Raw genomic sequence first — 18432 nt, 5'->3', positions numbered from 1 at the left:
TACTTTTGTCACACTGTAAAAGGGATCTTGCTCTCTCGTCTCTTAATTAATTTCACTGGCTTTAAGTAACTGTTTTCCGGATGGTCTGTCATCTGAGGTGTCCCAGATGTAAAGACTGCTGTGATTGGTTTATCTGGTGCAAGCCTCATGACTCCCTTCTTATCATAGTCAGATAGAAGTAGTTCTGCATAGTTCAGTGATAAAAACATTTTTTTTAAAGCAAATGAGTTGATATTACATTTGGAAACTGAGCTGCTTAACCGGCCTCTTTTTACACATGCAGCTCAGTTTATCAGCAGTAAAGTTCATCACAGATTTAAACATTATTCAAAATTGCATTGACAAAAAAACAAGATTAAAGAACAGCAGAACTTATTTTTGTTCTTATTTCTTTCTCAAATAATTAAGTCATTATCAGATCTATTTTGTGACTCAGAGAGTCTGGCCCCTTGGTTGGGCTAAAACCAGATTAAATGACCTAACTGTATACATCGTAGTTAAAACTACTCAACCAGTTATTACAGTGCGGTAAAGGGCCTTTTCCCCTTTAACACGTCCTAAGTGATAGTTTTAAATACGTGTCCACTGGGCCAATGTACTGTGTTGGACACACACTTTGGTGTGTGTGCTGCTGTAGAACCACATGGATTCCCCAGCAGTAAGACACTATAGTCAGTGTAACATTGATATGGCCATGTGTGGTGTAAGGTGGCATCTGACATCACACATAGATACAATCTTGAATATCTCATGTTCCTCACCTCTTTTCTTCACATCAACATTCCTGGGGGTAAATCTAAGATCGTGATGGTATCCAGAGACGTAGCCAAGTACACAAGGGGGGCTCTCGCTACTCTTCAAGTACCACCATCAAGTAGTCAGCCAGATAATGTACATGTACATCCTATCTCTACTTTTAATACATACTGGCCAAAAAGCCCAGAGACAGATAGTTGTATTTACATGGAGTGTGAAACATAAACACTATTTTGGAGGATGGTTTGCCAGGCAGAATGGGAAACTTTATCGTCACTGTGTTGCTTCATGTTCTGCTGTTTGCAGTGTCTCTAATGTTGCTATAGTCACCATTCTTTGTGAATTTTAACACATATGCTCCTTACACAACATGTTCCCATACAAGGCCTGTGAATGGTTGTGGAGTCACCAGCTCTTCTGCTACTGAGAGGAGATTTAGTGCTTTTAAAAGAGTCCTGATGTAAAGATCCCAAAAGATAGCATCCACGACCCATTAGAAGTGAAGATTCAACATTGATGCTGAAACTGAATGACCCTTTGAGTGTCATTAAAATAAGATTACCCTTTAAATCCTAACAGATGGAAGATCAACCGGTTACATGACAAATCATAAGTCATGAAACCATCATCTCAGTGTCTGAAATGTGGGGCGACGATGTCACCTTCATTGAATAAGGGCAAGGGCCTATACTAGTATAGCTTCTGTCTCCATTGCATGGTTTGCCAGTCACTTCCACTTTTGTGGTTTCAGCTGCCATCTAGCGTCCGTCTTTATTTACATAACTTATCTCTGTTATCCAGGTAAAAGTAATCGATTGGTTGAGTCTGCGCAGGTAGTTGAGGAGGAGCCGAGGCCACATCTGGTCGGAGTAAACAAAACGCTTTTCTAAGCGACCGAGGCTGTGTTGAGTGTTCGCGCACAGTAACTTTTTTAACTGGATCTTGAAACGACATGAGCCGTGGTCAACTTGTTCACTGGAAGTTGCTCCTCGGCTCTTGTGTGTCACTGTCGCGGAACGTTTCCTGATTAATCGTATCTGCATCGAGGCGGTGACACACGCACCTACCGTTTGGTTTCATTTTGTTAGTGTTGAACTTTGTCCCTCATTATGTGACACTTTTCATCATAGGTAAATTGGGATATAGGTAAGCCTATCTGGTGCCGGCTGGTGAGAGAAAATTATGCATAGTAGTAGTTTGTAAAGGCTGGATGCTTTGTTAATGGTACTATGCCCTCTGTACTGCCAATTAATGCCCCACCCGCTGTCCGCGCGCAGGTGCACGCACGACCATGTTGTTTCATCTGTTCATACTCCTTCAACTCCTGTCGTGCGGAGATCTGGCCTGTATGAGGAGGCTGCTGTCGAAACATGAAGACCAAGAAGGTGAGATATTGTCAAAGAATGCCACGTGAATCCACTGGAACCCCTCGGATTTGTCAGATCTGTTGACCATGTCCCCTGTTTTTGGACACGCTTCTAGTGGTTGTCGGTGAAGGGGACGCAAAGTCGTTCTTGGGCCGCCATCTGTTGTTCAACCGGTTTGACTTTGAGATCTTCGTTCCTGGAAATCTGGAGAGGGAATGTTATGAAGAAGACTGCAATTACGAAGAAGCAAGGGAGGTCTTTGAAAACATCCCGGCTACAGTTAAGTGATGCTGTTCAGTGGGCTGCTCTCTGAGGGCATGGCATGTGCACGAGACGGGCCTTCCATCAGAGTTTACCATACTAATGAGACTTTGTTTTGCAGGAGGATTTTTGGAAGAAATACTCTGCAGGTAAAATATTTATATATTTATATATAGGCATCATTACCTCTATGTGTTACATAGATCGTTTTAAATGTATGTTCACACTAGTTAATATAACAATTATACACTATGTTAAGGAACACTTGTGCCTGTAGCCTTCACACATATGTAACGAGTGCTTTTGAAAACCTGTTTCCCCACTTACAAGGTTACACAGATCTTTATTGTATCTGTACAACATGGTTGTTCAATGACATGCAGTTTGTAGTTTTATTATGCTCCATAAGAAAAACAGAAACACAATATCATATGTGGAGGATGGAGGATAAATTAACAAGTACAGTAGCACTGAAAGTTATTGCTTGGTCTGCAATGAAATTACAGTTTTTTGTCGTAAGTTACCTCTGCAACTCCATTTTGTTTTACATTCGGGATGAATGCCTTCTAAGTATATCTAATCACTGTGTGTCTGCTGCTGTAAAAGATCAAACTATTCTATGCTGCTGCTCTCAAACCAAAGAATCAGTATTGAATGAAAAAGAGGAACTACCCTGTGATAGTCCACACATAATAGTCCATGATGATCCACAGAAAAGGACAAACGCCAAACACGGGTTGATCTGACCTCTCTTTTGGTGGGACTGGTTGCTGTTGGTGTGGTCATTGTTATTGGTGGCCTTCTGCTCTGGTATTTCTGCCAAGGCAAATGCAAGAACTTAAATCGCGCAAAGTAAGTGAAATTGTCTTTATCCCTATAAATGGCAGCTTAATAAATTGATTGATACCTGTTCGAACAATATGTTACTACTGCTTCTTGTCATAAGAAATACTATTTGGTGTGCACGGTTGTATAACAATAATAAAGTCCCACCTTTACCTTGATACTTAATGACATTGAGTATCAGTCAAATATGAATAACAAGATATATATGTCCACATTCCTCTCACAGCTCCATCCAGGTGCGACCGAGGAGGAGTAATGCTTCACTAATAATGCGGCGGTTAGAGGAGGTGTCCTTACAACCTGTTCTCCCACCTACACATCCAGCTTTGGAGGAGCCGGTGGGGTTGCCTTCTTATGAGCAGGCAATTGCAAAAGGTGGACAGTATGATGCCCCACCTCCTCCCTATCCTGGGTATTTGCATAATGCATTTCTATTTGTAGATATGTCATAACTAATTGTTCTTGTTTATTTCACACAATCCATAATGCAGTCACTGAAAGCTCATTCAAATATATCTTTTATAACATCTCTCATTTTTGGTTTTAGCTCACGACCTGGGAGTATTCGGCGGTAGTATCTCCAGGACAACAACGTTTCACCATCACAAGATTTAAAAAACATCTTATGCCTTATGTATATTTTTATGATTATCTGCTTACACTCACACACGTCTGGCCTGTTGGGGGTACCTTTTCCTCAGCAGTATAATCCCCCTTTCTGATCGCCCTTGTACCAAAACATAGTACTTAGTTGTCTGTACTAACTATTTTCCAGGGTCTAAATATGCTTTATAATATTACCATAAACCTGTGCAGAATAAGCTTTATAATACATTTGACCCAGTTTGCTGCTTTTTGTCTTAACGTAAATGAAGAATTACTAATTAATTGGACAAGAGGGATTTAAATTGCCGGAGCACTAAGGCCCTTAGGGAGCAGTTGCTTTAGACACAGCATATATAGACTGGCTGAGAGAAAGATTATGTTTCATTTCATGATAAGTATTAATTGCAAATGAAGAGAAACAGACTGATCTGTGTAGTCATACAGGATCCTGTCTCTAGAAGGAAAAATAGTAACACCAAAACTGATTTCAATGGTATGAATGTATATATAATATTGCCATACAGAAAATGCTTTTAAGAATAATACAACTGTTTTGGTTTGAATGGTTTACCAGCTTGCTTTGGAAAAATTAACTTTGTACTTTAAGCTTGATATCATAATGTTTTCTCTTTTTGTTATGTGCAGATTTCCTTGTTGTTTTTAAACCTCTTTTGTGTCAGGAGTCCTGTCTGAGTCACCAACTAATATGTGAAGTCATTTTAATTTCAATATACATTGGAGTTGATTATTAAATGTACTCTAAATAGATGGAGGTGGAATATCTTTTTAAAGCAGTTTTACAATATTTTACATGTATACAGAAGAACATTTAACAATTCTACAAGAAAGTTATAGCTGTGAGGAAAAGGACAGCAAAAACATGTCAACAGTTGGGATTCACAGTTTGTCCAACATGTCCAAAACAAGTCACTCACTTAACTGTAATTGTACAACCCTGTTGGAGGCTGGCGTTTCATTCCCATCAGATGATGCAGAAATACAAGTTAAGAAGTTATTATGTTCATATAAATTGAGGATTAATGTCGGGGTAGCCTTGTTGAAGCTGATCTGTACCAGAACTACTTGAAATGAAAATCTTTTATAGATATCGTTTTAAATAAAATTGATTGATTGATTATTGTTGTCTCTGCTTTCAACTGTATGTGAGATTGTGTATGTGTGTGCAAGATGGTTCTATGGTGTACCCATTCTTATTCATCAATTTTGATGAACATTGTATGTTCTAAAACATATTTGGATGGATTTATACAATAACAAATATCGTCAATTTAGTGTTTGATGTCCTTTGAGAATACCGAGAAGTCAGGCTTTTTATCTGTACATTTATTGTAGTTATGTGAAATGTAGCCAATTAAATTAAATTATTAGGAGCATGTTATTTGCCTGAATGTATTATTTAAGTTGTTTGTTTGTTTTTCATTATGTCAAACTAATCGCTTCATATGTGGATTTTGGGGTTTCTGTGAATTGTCGAAAACACTTGGAATCTCAAATGACCTAAAAAAGAAAAGAAAAGACTAACATCTGACCTTTTGGATGGAGGTAAGGAAAAGGGCGAACTACAAAACTTCCAGTCAAAGTGTGCGGTGCATCCTGGGAAATTAACTAACATTGGTACGTGAAACCATGCAATGCTCGCACGGCTCCTCATGACGGGAGACTAACACAACATACCGAAATCACTCAGAAGGCTAAAGGTGCACTCTTATCCCGGATACCTCACGACCTCGCGGAGGCTTTGCTGACTGCATAGTGCTCTGACGGGACTGCCTGCCCTGGTCGCTCGGTGGGTCGGATCCGGTTGCTGCTACGATGCGTGTCCGCTGCTCCACGAAGCTCCGTCGGGGAAACGAATCTTTCACCGGATGATGGACAGGAACTACCCGACCTCCGGCTTTGCGGACGCGCTGGCTCCTCCAGCACAGACCGTAGCTTCTTGGGCCTATGACCGCAGCACAGCGAGTGTCAAGCCAAGGTAAAGGATGAAGGAGAGGGCACCTTCCGAAGGAAATGTCGGTGATGGAGGGCCTAGCTTTGCTGGTGGAGAAAAGTGCAGAGGTCCTAGTTGTTATTGGGAACACTGGAGCAATTGGAGATATGTCGGAATTTGAACGGCTTTGACTTGTCAGTGGTTCCTTTGCCGTTTGTTCCAGTCACGCACCTTGCTAGTTTTCGCTAGCACACCGTCTCCTCAGCATGGCCGTAAACAGAGTTCGTAGTGACTAGAGAAGGAGTTGTTTCATAAATGTAACACGCTGACCAGCTAGACGGCTTAAATGAGCGTTTAATGGTCGGGTTTCTTGACCCACAGGTGCTCGTAAAGGCCAAAACCGGATAGGTAACTAGCTCCCAATGCTAGTCATGTCAGTTATGCCACCTCAAATTAGTGGCACATAGCTAACGTTATTGGTGTTGTTACCCAAGAGCTAAGAGACGATGCGTCCAAGTCTGTATATATTTGTGCCATTGTTTCAGTTACGAGATGGAGGGCCATTGCTATCTTTTACATAATTTTAACTTGCTTTATGTTCTGTAAAATAGACAGAATAAGTGTGACTGCGATACCTGCCAAAGTTTTAGGGCTCCAACTTAATCAAACTCAATACTTTTGTATTATGTTCTTCTCCATCTTGTAATAATATAATTGGAAGTGTGCTCACAAGCAGAACAAACATGTATAAATTATTATAAATCTATCCCTCCCCAAATCATATAGAGAAGGGCCAAAGTAGATTAGGCAAGATGATGAACTAAATTAGACTAATCAAATGATAACTTAATCGATTTGTTGAATCATTGTTATGCTCCGATCACGGGTACAGATGAGTTAATAGAGGACGCAATTGTGTTTCATTAAGACAATCTGTAAACTAACTAACCGTTCAGTGGCAACTTTATTGCAACACTTGAAACATCTAATTCAAGTTAATCGACAGCTCAGCCATACATTTCCCCTTTACAAAGATAATACGTTGATGTTATTGCAGTTTTAGTTTGCAGTGGTGTTGTACTGGACTGCATTATATTGAGAGATGTGTCAAATGCTTCATCCAACGCCTTTACAAACATTAGGGGGGAAGAATATTCAAAACACATTTCAGTATAATGCAGTCCAGTACAACACAATCCCTGACTATGGCCTCAGTATGAAACACACTGTTTTAATTTACACCCCTCTGACCGCGTCAACCAAAATGAACATTTTAATCTTCAGAAATGAAGAATATGTGGCAAATCTGTTTCATTGGAATTTGTTATTTATTTATTATTTATTGGCTTTAAATCACTTTATAGTTAAATAGCCAAGAAGAATTGCATAACAGAAGACGCCAGTGCGTGTGTCTGTTGAAGGGATGAAAAAGAGACTGATGACTCCCTTACAGTTCTGTGTATTTCCACAGATGATTACCTTCTGGACAAAAAGGAACACTTCTGATCAGGCTGGCTGCATCGGATTTCCTCTGAATTTATATCCGTTTCCTATGAATTTTCTTCAGAGAGAATATAAAGTCATGTGTCTGATATTAAACTTATTTTTCAGATTTATTTCAGGCAAACACAGATAGGCAGAGTTCCTCATACCAAGAAGAGCAAACATGTTTTGTGTTTGGACATAAACAACAGTGACTATTCACAAACCATTTTTAGGTTGTTATTCAGATTTTTACAAATAGGAACAATGAAATTCTGAACTATTTTTGGTTATTTGAGTGGTTGCTAAAGAATACAAACTAAGGCTGCTATTTATTTCCACTCAGAAAAGAATTTATTTGGTCTATATTGTTCTGTTTTTTAACAAACGGACAGATTTTTTGTCCATTTCTAATTTTAGGTAGCCTTAAATGTGTACTATGTTTTGTATGAATGGCTTGCCTACAAATAGTAGGGTGTCTTCATCACATTTCTTCAAAGCATGTTTCATAGAGCTATCATTACATTTTATATTGGGTTTTTGTTATTCAGTAGACTGCCAAAACTTTACAAAATTAATATTCGAAAAGAAACATGCTGTGTGATAAGGAGTCATTTACTTAGTTGTGGGCTTCATTGCTGCTTGTGAAGATGAGAGCTTTCATGTATGTGTTTGTGTGTTAATACAGTTCCAGTTATGGTGCAGCACATCTTGATGCAGAGCTCCTCCAGCGTCAAAGCTACACTAACACCCACCAGCTTCCCACCTACACTACATCGCACCTTCCTGCGACAGCAGGTGAGTTATGAATGCTATACACATGGTTTTTAAAGGGCCAGTTCACCCAAATTACAATGAAGTTACTTTGTCACTTACCCATAGTGTCATCTAGTCATGCAGATATTCTGGATTGTAATGATTGCTTTTTTAGCTATCACATTGTAATGCATGTGTCACCAATCAAAATGGTGACTGTAAAGGATATCTACTTTCTGATACTCAAAAACAGTGAGGCGTCTGGATAATACACAAGCCTTGCTGCAGACAGTTTTTAGTTGGGGTAATTTAATTACTACTACTTCCATTTCAAACCTACATTTTAAATTGTTTCATACTAGTAGATTGGCCCCGTCAATTTATCTGACAAGTGTTGTAGATATCACTAGAGTGAGAGATCGGTTTATTTTTTTGCAATATTGGTCAAGTAACCCTGATAAGGCTCTTATTTACTTGGAAAATAGGATTGTGATTACTTTGTTGACCGTTTCTGTGGTTATGTTTATTTCCATTTTTTACCCTCAGGAACACTTGACTCGAGCAGTAATTCTTCTGAGACCTCAATCATGAGCTTCCTGTCAGCCATGGAATCGAGAAGCCTTCAGGCTGGTCCTGTTAGTGCCTCACTGCTTCCTCCTTTTAGACCCCCATCATGGCCTGCCGGTGAGAACACATCCACTAATTATGTGTTATATTCACACTAATGACTCATCCCCTACTGTGGTATAGATGTTTTTTCTATGCATGAAGCCTTTTAATATTTTTTAACATCACCTGGAAAAGGTATGGATTTGAAACGTGCCACTGAGTGGTGAATACATAAGGTATTTTGTCAACATGGCTTAGTTTAAGTATGGTGTTTGTGTATTTGTACCAAAACATATTTACTGATAGAAGCTTATCCAGGAGTCTAATACTCTACAATCATAAACCCAGAATACTATTGTGTACTAGACCTGATCATTTTACATGACCCCTCATAGAGGTTGGACTATTACTGTTTTTAAAGATTAAAATGACAACAAAAATGACCTATAAGAAGGTAAAAGGAAGTCTGCGTAATTTGATCTGATGAAAGATTGTTGTCGATATTCTTAACTATTGAAGAAGAAAAGGCATATCTCTTACAAGTACTTTGAGGAGATGTATTTACTGAACAGAAATATGTTGGTTGGGGATGTCAGTATTTCCACAAGTTTTATCGAATGTGAACATAGGTTTCATCTATTGTGATTATTATCTTATCCCTTCGTGTCGCCTGTCCGTTCCTTATTTTATCTATTTTGTGCAATGCAGGTACCAACTCCAGCACAGAGCTGTATTTGACTGGTGCCCTGCCTTCTACTGCCACTTTCCCCTCTCCTGCTGCTCTGTCGTCCTATCAGCACACTGGTGCCTACCCTTCCCGGAGTTATGCTACCAACCCATCCTTGGCTCTCCAGGATCCTGCCTTCAGCACATCCACCAATGGCCTGTTCTCTCACCATGACCCCCTCATCCATCTCAAATCAAGCCAGACTCTGCTTCCCACTGCACTGGCATTCAATCATCTCTCCACCCCAGCTTTGGGTTCAGCTCTGCCTGTGCAGTCCTCGACCTACCGTTCAGCTCAGGAGTCAGCCCCGCACCTCTTACAACCCCAGTTCAGCCTCCTCCCCTCTGCCCTGCCTGCCACTCATGGTGCACCACAACCCTATGGGGCCGCGGTTTTCTCAGGCTCTATTGAAAGAGCTCTTCAGCGTGAATGTAGTGTGATCAAACACCACCAGAGGCCTTCCAGCAGCCACGCGGCCTCAGAGCAATTGCCCAATTCAGAGCACCCCTTACAAGGATATTTTGGCTCTGGCAGTGAAGTGGATGTGTCCTACCAGCAGGACCCATCCCGTCAGACCCCTGTGTCCTGCAGCCCTTCCACAGGAACCAATTCCTCCCAAGGGATCAATCGGGCTCCACAACCCAAAACAGACTCAGTAACTCAAGCTTATTCGTCCACTTCTGTGCCGAAGGCTAAAGACTGCTCTTCCAAGCTAGCTCAACACCCTATTGGGGATGAGGAGAGTCACAAGCACTCTCAGAAGCTGACTGGAGGGTCTCCTGACCATTACTCCTCCCCAGGACAGAAGCAGAACTCGGTGGTTGCTAATCAGCAGTCAGTCCAGCTATCCAGCCTCATGTCCAGTACTCTGTCTCAAACCTATATCAACCCACAAGCCCAGTCACAGCCCTCCCATTCCACCTCAGACAAACACTCTCCCCTTTACAAAACTCTGCCTTCCCTCTCTAGCCAGTCTGACAATGTGGCAGCTGTTAGTCAGACTCTTGTTTACTCCTCCAGTCCTGGGATGAGCCATGAGCAGGAGATCCAGTATGGGGCTCAGGTCCAGGGCTTGTGTCAGGGGAATCTCTCTGAGAGCTACCCCTCATCCCACTCTCAGGGTGCCCCAAATGTGACTTTTACATCTCTGTCACAGGGGCAAGTTTCTGTGACTCAGAGCTATGCCACAGGACAATCCCTAAACCTCAACTCCTCTTACCCACCAACATGTGTGCGGAGTCTGCCCACATCAAATTCTTCACAGGACTACACCCTCATGCAATCGTCAGTTGGGGGTAAAACGCACGACACACTGTCTGGACAACAGACACAGCCCCATAAATATGTTTTGTCTACACCGTTGCCTACCTATTCTTCAACTGCTCAAGCCTTACAAAATAACATCAGATCCTCAATACAGGACATAAAGCCAACATATGGGAAACATAAACTTGTAGAGCTTCCTATCCAGGACATAGATGCTCTCCAGCAGGCATCAATGGAAGCGTCTGCTGCAGCTAGTAATATGTCTGCTCTCAACAATGTCATCTATGTAGTTTCAAAAATGGATGATCATCACAAAACACAAAGCGTTATCCGAAGTTATTCCCGTTCTGATGACCAGCTCATGGGACTAGATCATACGAACACAGCACAGATAAAGGATGAAAGGATGGGTTCTCTGGGCCAGCAGCACATTCATCTAAGCAGTGCTAATGGTCAGGAAACTGCCAACACAAAAACTACAAACTCCAGTATTATATCTTCACATGTACCACTTGTCTCAGAGCAGCTCAAGCAGCACCCTCTCCAACTCAAATCTCCTGATTCACATCAACAAAATCCCCAGAATCATACTCAGTCACAGAGCCAGACCCCTGTAGCCCACACCCAATATATCACTGTCCCCAGCGCTCTTCTCGAACCCAACCAGATGATTCTACTTCAGCAGCCCCTAGTCCACCATAGTCAAAACACTTCTAAGGTGGTATCCGTGCAAGGTATCCAACCAACCCAAGATTTGGGCCCTGTTCATGTCCAGTATCTCCAGATGAGCCAAGAACTGCTGGGGCCCAGTGTCACTGACTCCCAGAGACAGCAGGGCACAGTCGTGTCTGAACAGAGCTCAGGATGCCCCGATTCCTCTAAACACCACTACAGCCAGTCGACAAATCAGCAACCAAACGATGCCAAGAACCACTTTGCTCTCAACTCCATTTGCTTTCCCGACTCTATGCTTCTTGCAGATGACAGAAATATTTTGTCAAATGTCGATGACATCCTGGCTGCCACGGTGGCAGCCTGTGGTGTCACACCGCACGACTTTGTCAAAGCAACATCCTCTGCTGAGGCTGACATGGCAGTGATGGCTAGCCCTGTGGATTCCAAAGGCCACTTCCAGACTGTGGATATAAGGCACATGTCACCTAGTTTCTCCTCAGCACAACAGGCAATTATAACAAACACTAACGCCCACAACATGACCATGACACTAAATGAAGTTCAGATGGCCACAAACTGCCATGGTCAGCCTGTTCACCACAGCAGTTCTGAGCTTGACACAAATGGAGATGGAGGAAGCTCTGAGAATGATTATCACTTAGCCGGTCAGGTGTATGACCCCCCAGGTTTCCAGGGCATAGTCAAAGGGAATGCAAGGTGTATTAAAACAGAGGATGGCCTCATGGAATGCCAAAGCGTTGAAGACTTTCCAAAAAAGAAGGCTCGCTCTAAATCCTTGACCAAACCTGGTGGTCCTGAGGAGGACAGTGGACAGGCCAGACCGGCCAAGCGCAGTGGGCAGGCAAAGCGTCAAAACTCCAGGGGTAGTGACGTCAGCTCGCCATCTGCCTCACACGCTGTATATGATGGTTGTCCGCAGCAGGAGAGAATCAGACAAAAGATCAGAGAAGTTGAAGAGAAACAACCAGAGGTCAAAACTGGCTTCATTGGCTCCTTCCTCGACTTCATCAAATCTGGCCCCAAACATCAATACTCTCCAAGTCCGACACGGACTATTAGTCGCCCGAGAAAGCCCGGCACCACTTCCAAACCACCGCTTGGTGCTTTGCCTTCTTTGCCTCCCCAACTGCAGACTCTGCCCGGGCCCTTGATTCCCCAGGAGAGTCAAGGAGTGAGCACCCAACAGAAGCGCCTGGATGAAGATTTGCAAAAAAACTTGGAGACTCTGCCATCGTTCAGCTCGGATGAAGAGGAGAACACTGGGAGGAACCAGGCCCTGAGGAACAGCATCAGCTCAGCGCTTTCAGCTCTGGATGAGTCTTCAGATCGGAAAACCAGGGCAGGTAATAATACCCTGTCAAGAGCCTCAATATTATTATCATAGCATCAGCCTACAATCTTTTATATTATTCCTTATCTATCGATTGTGTTTTTCGATCACTTACACCATTTTGAAAATAATAATTAATTTGCCATTTAGCCAAGATTCACAGCATTGCTGAAACTGATAGTTGCTAATGTGTACGAGGTGTGTTTTGACCAGGAAGTGTTTTAAAGTTTGCACAATGAAAATCAAGTCTTTATCATGAGTGAGAAACGCAAAACTACTCCTCGTCTCCACCACGCTAAGTAACTGATGCTGTTTTTTCAATGTGGTTATAAAATTGAGTGGCATTCAAAAAGTCTAACTAAGCTGTAGAAACCCAGCAACAATGTAAACCAAACTCACCCGTACACTTTTTGCTGTGCTATTTTTTTAAAACTTGATCATTTATGATATCTAAGTAATACCCATACTTCTTCGATATTAATATACTGTGATGTGTAAGCATTGTCTCTGTTTTTTTCCTTTTTATGAATGTTGTCTAAAACGTCTTTTATTTATTGTATATATGTGGAGTTCATGTTTCTTTCTGAAAATTCTCTTCTCCAGATAACCAAATCCCTGGTTTGATGATGAAGACGGACCACGTTCCCACCATGCCCCACACCGTCACCGAGGCCTGTTTGTCCCGGGTAACCACGCCGACACTGACAACAAACACAATCTCATCAGGGACTGTTTTTGCGGCCAAAGAGGAGTCTAAAGAGGCCCCACCCGGCCAGTTGGCTGTGCAGTTGACGAGTGTGGCCATTGAGGGACTGACTGACGAGGAGCTGTCGGACAGCGGAGGCGAGGGAATGTACAGGGAGAGAGACGAGTTTGTCGTCAGGAATGAAGATATTGAAAACTTGAAGGTACAGCCTTGAAAAACATAGTTGGATAATAAATGCTTCAAATGAGATCTCGTGTCCACTCATAGTTGAACATTCATTGTTTCATGTTCTCATACTGTAACTTTTACTACATGTGTCTAGGTGACAATGAGAGCAGGCAGTGAGCCTCCAGCCATCTGGAAGGTCCAGAAGGCTCTGCTGCAGAAATTTGTGCCTGAGTTGAGAGATGGAAAGCGAGTCTTCTCTGCCACCAACAGTGTAAGTGAAAGCAGACACGCCAATTCTCATATAGTATGCCTATATGAGTATTCGATCATTCAAATAATTTTCCTTTAGTCGGCAACAGTAACATGTCGTTTTTCTTTGGTAGTATCTTGGATACTTTGGTGATGCCAAGACCATGTACCAGAGGGTATATGTGAAGTTCTTGGACACCGTAAACAAAAGGGAGTACGTACGCGTTTGTAGTCGGAAGCCGCGCTGCAAGCCGATGAACTCGCTACGGTACGCTAAGACTACTGACCGACGTAATGCCATTATTTTTAAACATGGCTCTTCACTGGTGTAACTCTCTTTGTTCTGCCACCCAGGGGTGTTCAGGTGAAAACTCTGCTGGGCTTGACCGCCGACCCCTCCGCAGTCTCCCAAAGCCAAAAGCCTCGACCCAAACTACTCAAGTCCAGGGCAGAGCCCCCACCTAAGAAGAGGAGGAAATGGAAGGAGGAGTTGTCACCTACTGCCTCAGGATCATCTGCAGAAGAGGGGGGTGAAGATGATGGTGAAGAAGCCTTTTGACTTTTTTCCTTAAATCTGGCTTGGATGTAATTTTGATATAATTTGATATGATTGTCTAAATATCTTCCCGCTCTCTCACTGCATCTTCATGATTTTTAATCTCCCACACACCCACTCTTAGAATTAAACCCTCCACTGCCGTTTGCTTCACGGTTACTCAACACGCGGACCATGAAGGAGACATTTAGGAGCTTTGTGGAACTGCTCATCAGCATTGCCCTAGACGAAGATGTAATGACAGCACTTGAGAGGGCAAACGGTGAGTGAATTGACCTTTTGACTTTTTTAAAAACGCTATTGGCTTAATCGTAGGTCAAAAAAGTGTGAAAACAAGGAGACGGTGGGTAGTAGACTGACGGTATGTTGACTTGTTAACTTGTACTGTTGCAGATGAGTTTATGCTTCCACAGATGAAAAGAGTGGATGGGATGATCACCGACAACAGGAAACGCCTGCTTCACAAACTGCACATAGGGCAGGTCCTAAAGGTGTGTTTGTGTGTGATTTGCATTTGTTGTGGGAATTACTATTACTCCAAAAGGCATTCTTACAAACAAAATAGGAATCTGTTTAGATAACAAACAGAAACGCAAAGGTAACCCAAGTAACTCCCCTGTTTTGTGTCCTCAGACGGCTCTCGACAGCTTCCCAGAGATCTCAGTTGTGACTGAACTTAAGAAGGATGGGGAAACCCCAGCCTTTAAGGTGCGGCTCAGTGGGAAGGCCTACAACAAGAAAACAATGAAGCCCTACAAGATGCCTAACAAAGTGCCTCAGGTAAGACAAGAACATAGTTTGGTCAAATGCGCTATCTGTCCAGCAGAGGGCACCATTTAGACATTCTCTTTATTCTGTTGAGCACTGCAGCCACTGTTCCCTTCCCTGCCATTATATAAGACTAATTGTATATCAGACATATATCAAATGTCTTTGAAACGCGTTTACTTTTTCCCTTTTTAGGAGTATACAGTGGACCAGCAGAAAACTCAGTGGTTCTCTCTGTACCACTCTTTGCAGCATTACAAGTACCACACTTACCTGATGTGTAAGGACGAGGTGAGACATTGTTCACATGAGTGCTTGCTGTTCTAGCTTGTGTTGAATTAAAATGTTAACCTCTGACGAGTAATATTTTGTGGGTTTAATTTCAGATGCTAATTATTCAGGTGAAACTTGGCTGTGCTCGTTGAGAAACGTTTTTTTCTGTTTGTGCTTCTGCCCTCCAGATTGCATCTATGCGGGTGCAGACTGTGGACCTGGTTCAGGAGGAGACGGTACAGAAGTGTCTGCAGAACGGAGCTTGGGTAGAGGGGCTCTTCGATCGCTTCGGAGAGCTAATCAATCAAGTGCAGCAGGCCTGCCGGTGATCCAGTCTCCACAGGCTCTGTTTAAAATAAATCAAGCAAACTGTAAAACAACAAAGTCCAACACGTAAAAACATGAGGATGCCTCCAGCTCAATATGGCAGCAGAGGAGGGTGCAGTGAGTTTCTCCTTCCAGCCACGGGGATTTGAATATCAGGCACCCGTCAGCTGACTTGCCTGGGAGACGTTTGGGGCCTGTGGCCTAAAGGTGTCAGCAGTTGAACAGCGAGACGGGAGTAAAGTTGAAGTTTGTATCGCTGCAGCTCAGCAGAAAGCAGCCACTTGATCAACAGAGGACAAGGATGTTGGTTTAGAGAGCATTTCTTGGAAGTCTTCCACACAATGCTTTTCCTAGTCTTTGTAAGTTTTTGTAGTTATAAGCCCACTTTTTATGGGCCTTTTCATAGAGCTTTTTGTTTTTCAATCAATTTTCTTTTTTTTAGTTAAATGCCAGATTATAACTAGTGAGTATGCACTAGATAGTAAGCAATCTGCATAGGACATAGAGCACAACAAATAAACATGCAGAAAGTTGATTACCTAGTTATAACAAGCCTTTGTCAATCATTGGATGTGTAGGCTCACATACTGAAAATTGATTTATTGAAAAAATGAAAACAAATCTCTATTATGTATAACCGTAGTTATATTTTGTCTGTAAAACATCCATTTTATAATGGAGCGCCAACTTATATATATATATATAATGTACATTTTGTATAAAAAACAGGGAGGTGGGAACTGCAGCGATTCTCTTCAGGAGGAATTTAGTAACTACATGCTGTATCTATATTGTGGTTTAACTTTAGTGCTTCAAACACCCTTTTGCTTATCAGATGCAAGTCAGTGCCGTTCCAGTACTGCTTTTTATGAACTTTGTTAATCAAATATTATGACCATGACTTACCTGAAGGTAAAATGAAATAAATAAGTTGTCTTTATACTCCTTTACAGATTTAACCCACATTTTATGACAAATAGATATATATTTTTCACATAAGTAAATATTGTTCTAAGACACTTTTTCATTGTTTTTTTCACAGTTTTCCAAAATGGACTCTTTATATGTCAGCTATCAATTTTACGCTATCAAAAACAATGTTGTTGTTTACAGTTGCAGTTTGTAAATAAAGTGCGGCAGGTATTAGATCTTTGCTTTGATGTGTTTTTGTCTGAGGGGGTTAACATCTTCCAAATGTTCTGGGGCTCGTGTGTGACGCACCAGATTCTGAAAATGTTGTAGCAGCATAAAAGTCTTTGTTCAGGGTTCTTTCCATGATCTCATAACATTTGAAGCTCTATTTTTTTTTGGGGGGGGGGGGGAAATGCGATGCTTATGAATGAATCTAAATTACTTTGACAGAGAATCCAGGTTTTAATTGGAGCGGTTACAGAGTGGGACTGCGTACCAAGGTTGTTTGGTACATGAAATTAGCTCCATGACACAGGATCTGATGGAGGGAGAGGGAGATTATCATTTTTCATCCTTCTGTTGTGACGCAGTGACACTTAACACGTCCAAAAGCCTCAACAGTGACTCTCGGCATCACAGGAAAGTCCAATCGTCGCTGATTAGGACCTGCTGTCCCGACGTACGTTATCTCCAGCTTTGCTACTGGTCTCGGCACACGCGGTCCCCAACTCCATCGTCATGTCCTCGACTCAGAGGACAGTTAGTTTGAACATCACCTGCTTGTTGGAGGGAGTGTGGCGTTTATAGTGGCTCATATTCTTCAGACTCGCCCACCATGCTCTCATGACCAAACTATTCACTGCGAACTGGCGGCTGACTTTGTGTTGTCTGAGAGAGTCTTGAGCCTGTTGAATAAAATATGATTGTCCGGCCACAAGGCAAAAATGACTTCCAACCCCCAAACAACAAAAGTGTCTCTGTGCTGCAGCGACGGCTCCGTGAGGGAAGCCTCTGTCCTCTGTGCTCTGTCCTTTAGAGTTGCGGAGGAAGGCCAGTCGGGCAAGCGTTTGAGATTCCATCACGGGCACAACTGCTAGAGAGAGATACTGAATGTCTGCTCTCCAGATGAGAAGCATATGAATTGTAATGCACTGCATTGTTCCACATGTGGGAGAGAGACTGAGGGGACCCTTGAGGCGGCGTCAGGATGTGAGAAGGGCGCACTAGCTGGACAGCTGTGTGTAGCACTGCCTATTGGCTTTGAAAAACCTAATGTACTATGTAGTTTTAAAGCTGCGTTAACCAGTCACGTACACGCTTGCTGAACATCTGCACCTGTGCATTTGTCAGTTCTGGAAAGTAACTAAAGTAGATTCACTCTAGTGGTGTACTTTTAAGTGCAATTTTAAGGAACTTAACTTAACTTGGTGGTTCCGTTTCATGCTACTTAACACTCTTATTCCACTTCAATTCAGTGGAAGATTATTGTTTATTTAGCAGGTCTAGTTACTAGATCAATTCAAATGTCACTACTTTTACATAAACAAATGCACTGTTTGATCAACTTAAAAATTAAACCAGAGGTTTCTAAACTTTCTGACTTGTGATTGTTACAAAAAAAGCCTCTTGAGACGTTGCCGATGTCTGAGTTCCACCTTTTTCCTCCTCTAAATTTCTCAAATATTTCACTAAAAAGCTCAACTTAGAGAATATACAAAAAATAATATAGATTTGTATCTGAGAACCATGTTATGTTTTGCATGACCCTTAGGATAGGCCTGACCCCGAGTTTAGGTAACAGTGGACTATAAGCTGCCCAA

The 18432-nt window shown here is 42.1% G+C and overlaps 2 protein-coding genes across 3 annotated transcripts; both read left to right on the top strand.

The window, feature by feature from the left end:
- Positions 1-1615: 1615 nt before the first annotated feature.
- prrg4 (proline rich Gla (G-carboxyglutamic acid) 4 (transmembrane)) lies at positions 1616-4287 on the top strand. 2 transcript variants are annotated; one of them, XM_034526112.1, is made up of 7 exons: positions 1616-1902; positions 2034-2141; positions 2239-2402; positions 2506-2533; positions 3098-3236; positions 3457-3605; positions 3778-4287. In XM_034526112.1, the coding sequence occupies exons 2-7, from the start codon at positions 2048-2050 to the stop codon at positions 3843-3845; spliced, it is 642 nt and encodes a 213-aa protein (XP_034382003.1). In that variant the 5' UTR covers positions 1616-1902; positions 2034-2047; the 3' UTR covers positions 3846-4287. The 2 variants fall into 2 exon arrangements, with proteins under 2 accessions (XP_034382003.1, XP_034382012.1); XM_034526121.1 differs by having other exon boundaries at positions 3457-3642.
- A 1435-nt stretch (positions 4288-5722) lies between these two features.
- qser1 (glutamine and serine rich 1) lies at positions 5723-16848 on the top strand. Its single transcript, XM_034525747.1, has 13 exons — positions 5723-5832; positions 7958-8067; positions 8572-8709; positions 9343-12666; positions 13257-13561; positions 13682-13798; positions 13911-14044; positions 14131-14318; positions 14457-14594; positions 14726-14823; positions 14966-15112; positions 15296-15391; positions 15562-16848. Exons 1-13 carry the CDS (start codon positions 5723-5725, stop codon positions 15700-15702), a joined length of 5046 nt encoding a protein of 1681 aa, XP_034381638.1. The 3' UTR covers positions 15703-16848.
- The last annotated feature ends 1584 nt before the right edge of the window (positions 16849-18432 follow it).

The sequence above is a fragment of the Cyclopterus lumpus genome, chromosome 3 (assembly GCF_009769545.1).
Source record: "Cyclopterus lumpus isolate fCycLum1 chromosome 3, fCycLum1.pri, whole genome shotgun sequence".
In the NCBI taxonomy this organism is placed as follows: Eukaryota; Metazoa; Chordata; class Actinopteri; order Perciformes; family Cyclopteridae; genus Cyclopterus; species Cyclopterus lumpus.
The sequence above is the reverse complement of the archived record's forward strand: the minus strand, read 5'-3'. Positions and strand labels throughout refer to the sequence as shown.

What these genes read in the sequence shown, in the direction of transcription:
- qser1 (XM_034525747.1), top strand. Translation starts at nt 5,723, where the DNA reads ATGATGGACAGGAACTACCCGACCTCCGGCTTTGCGGACGCGCTGGCT. An exon ending in GCACCTTCCTGCGACAGCAG is followed by an intron (nt 8,068 to 8,571) that starts GTGAGTTATGAA and finishes TTTTACCCTCAG; the next exon opens with GAACACTTGACTCGAGCAGT. An exon ending in ACATAGGGCAGGTCCTAAAG is followed by an intron (nt 14,824 to 14,965) that starts GTGTGTTTGTGT and finishes TTGTGTCCTCAG; the next exon opens with ACGGCTCTCGACAGCTTCCC.
- prrg4 (XM_034526112.1), top strand. Translation starts at nt 2,048, where the DNA reads ATGTTGTTTCATCTGTTCATACTCCTTCAACTCCTGTCGTGCGGAGAT. An exon ending in GAAACATGAAGACCAAGAAG is followed by an intron (nt 2,142 to 2,238) that starts GTGAGATATTGT and finishes ACACGCTTCTAG; the next exon opens with TGGTTGTCGGTGAAGGGGAC. An exon ending in TTGAAAACATCCCGGCTACA is followed by an intron (nt 2,403 to 2,505) that starts GTTAAGTGATGC and finishes TTTGTTTTGCAG; the next exon opens with GAGGATTTTTGGAAGAAATA.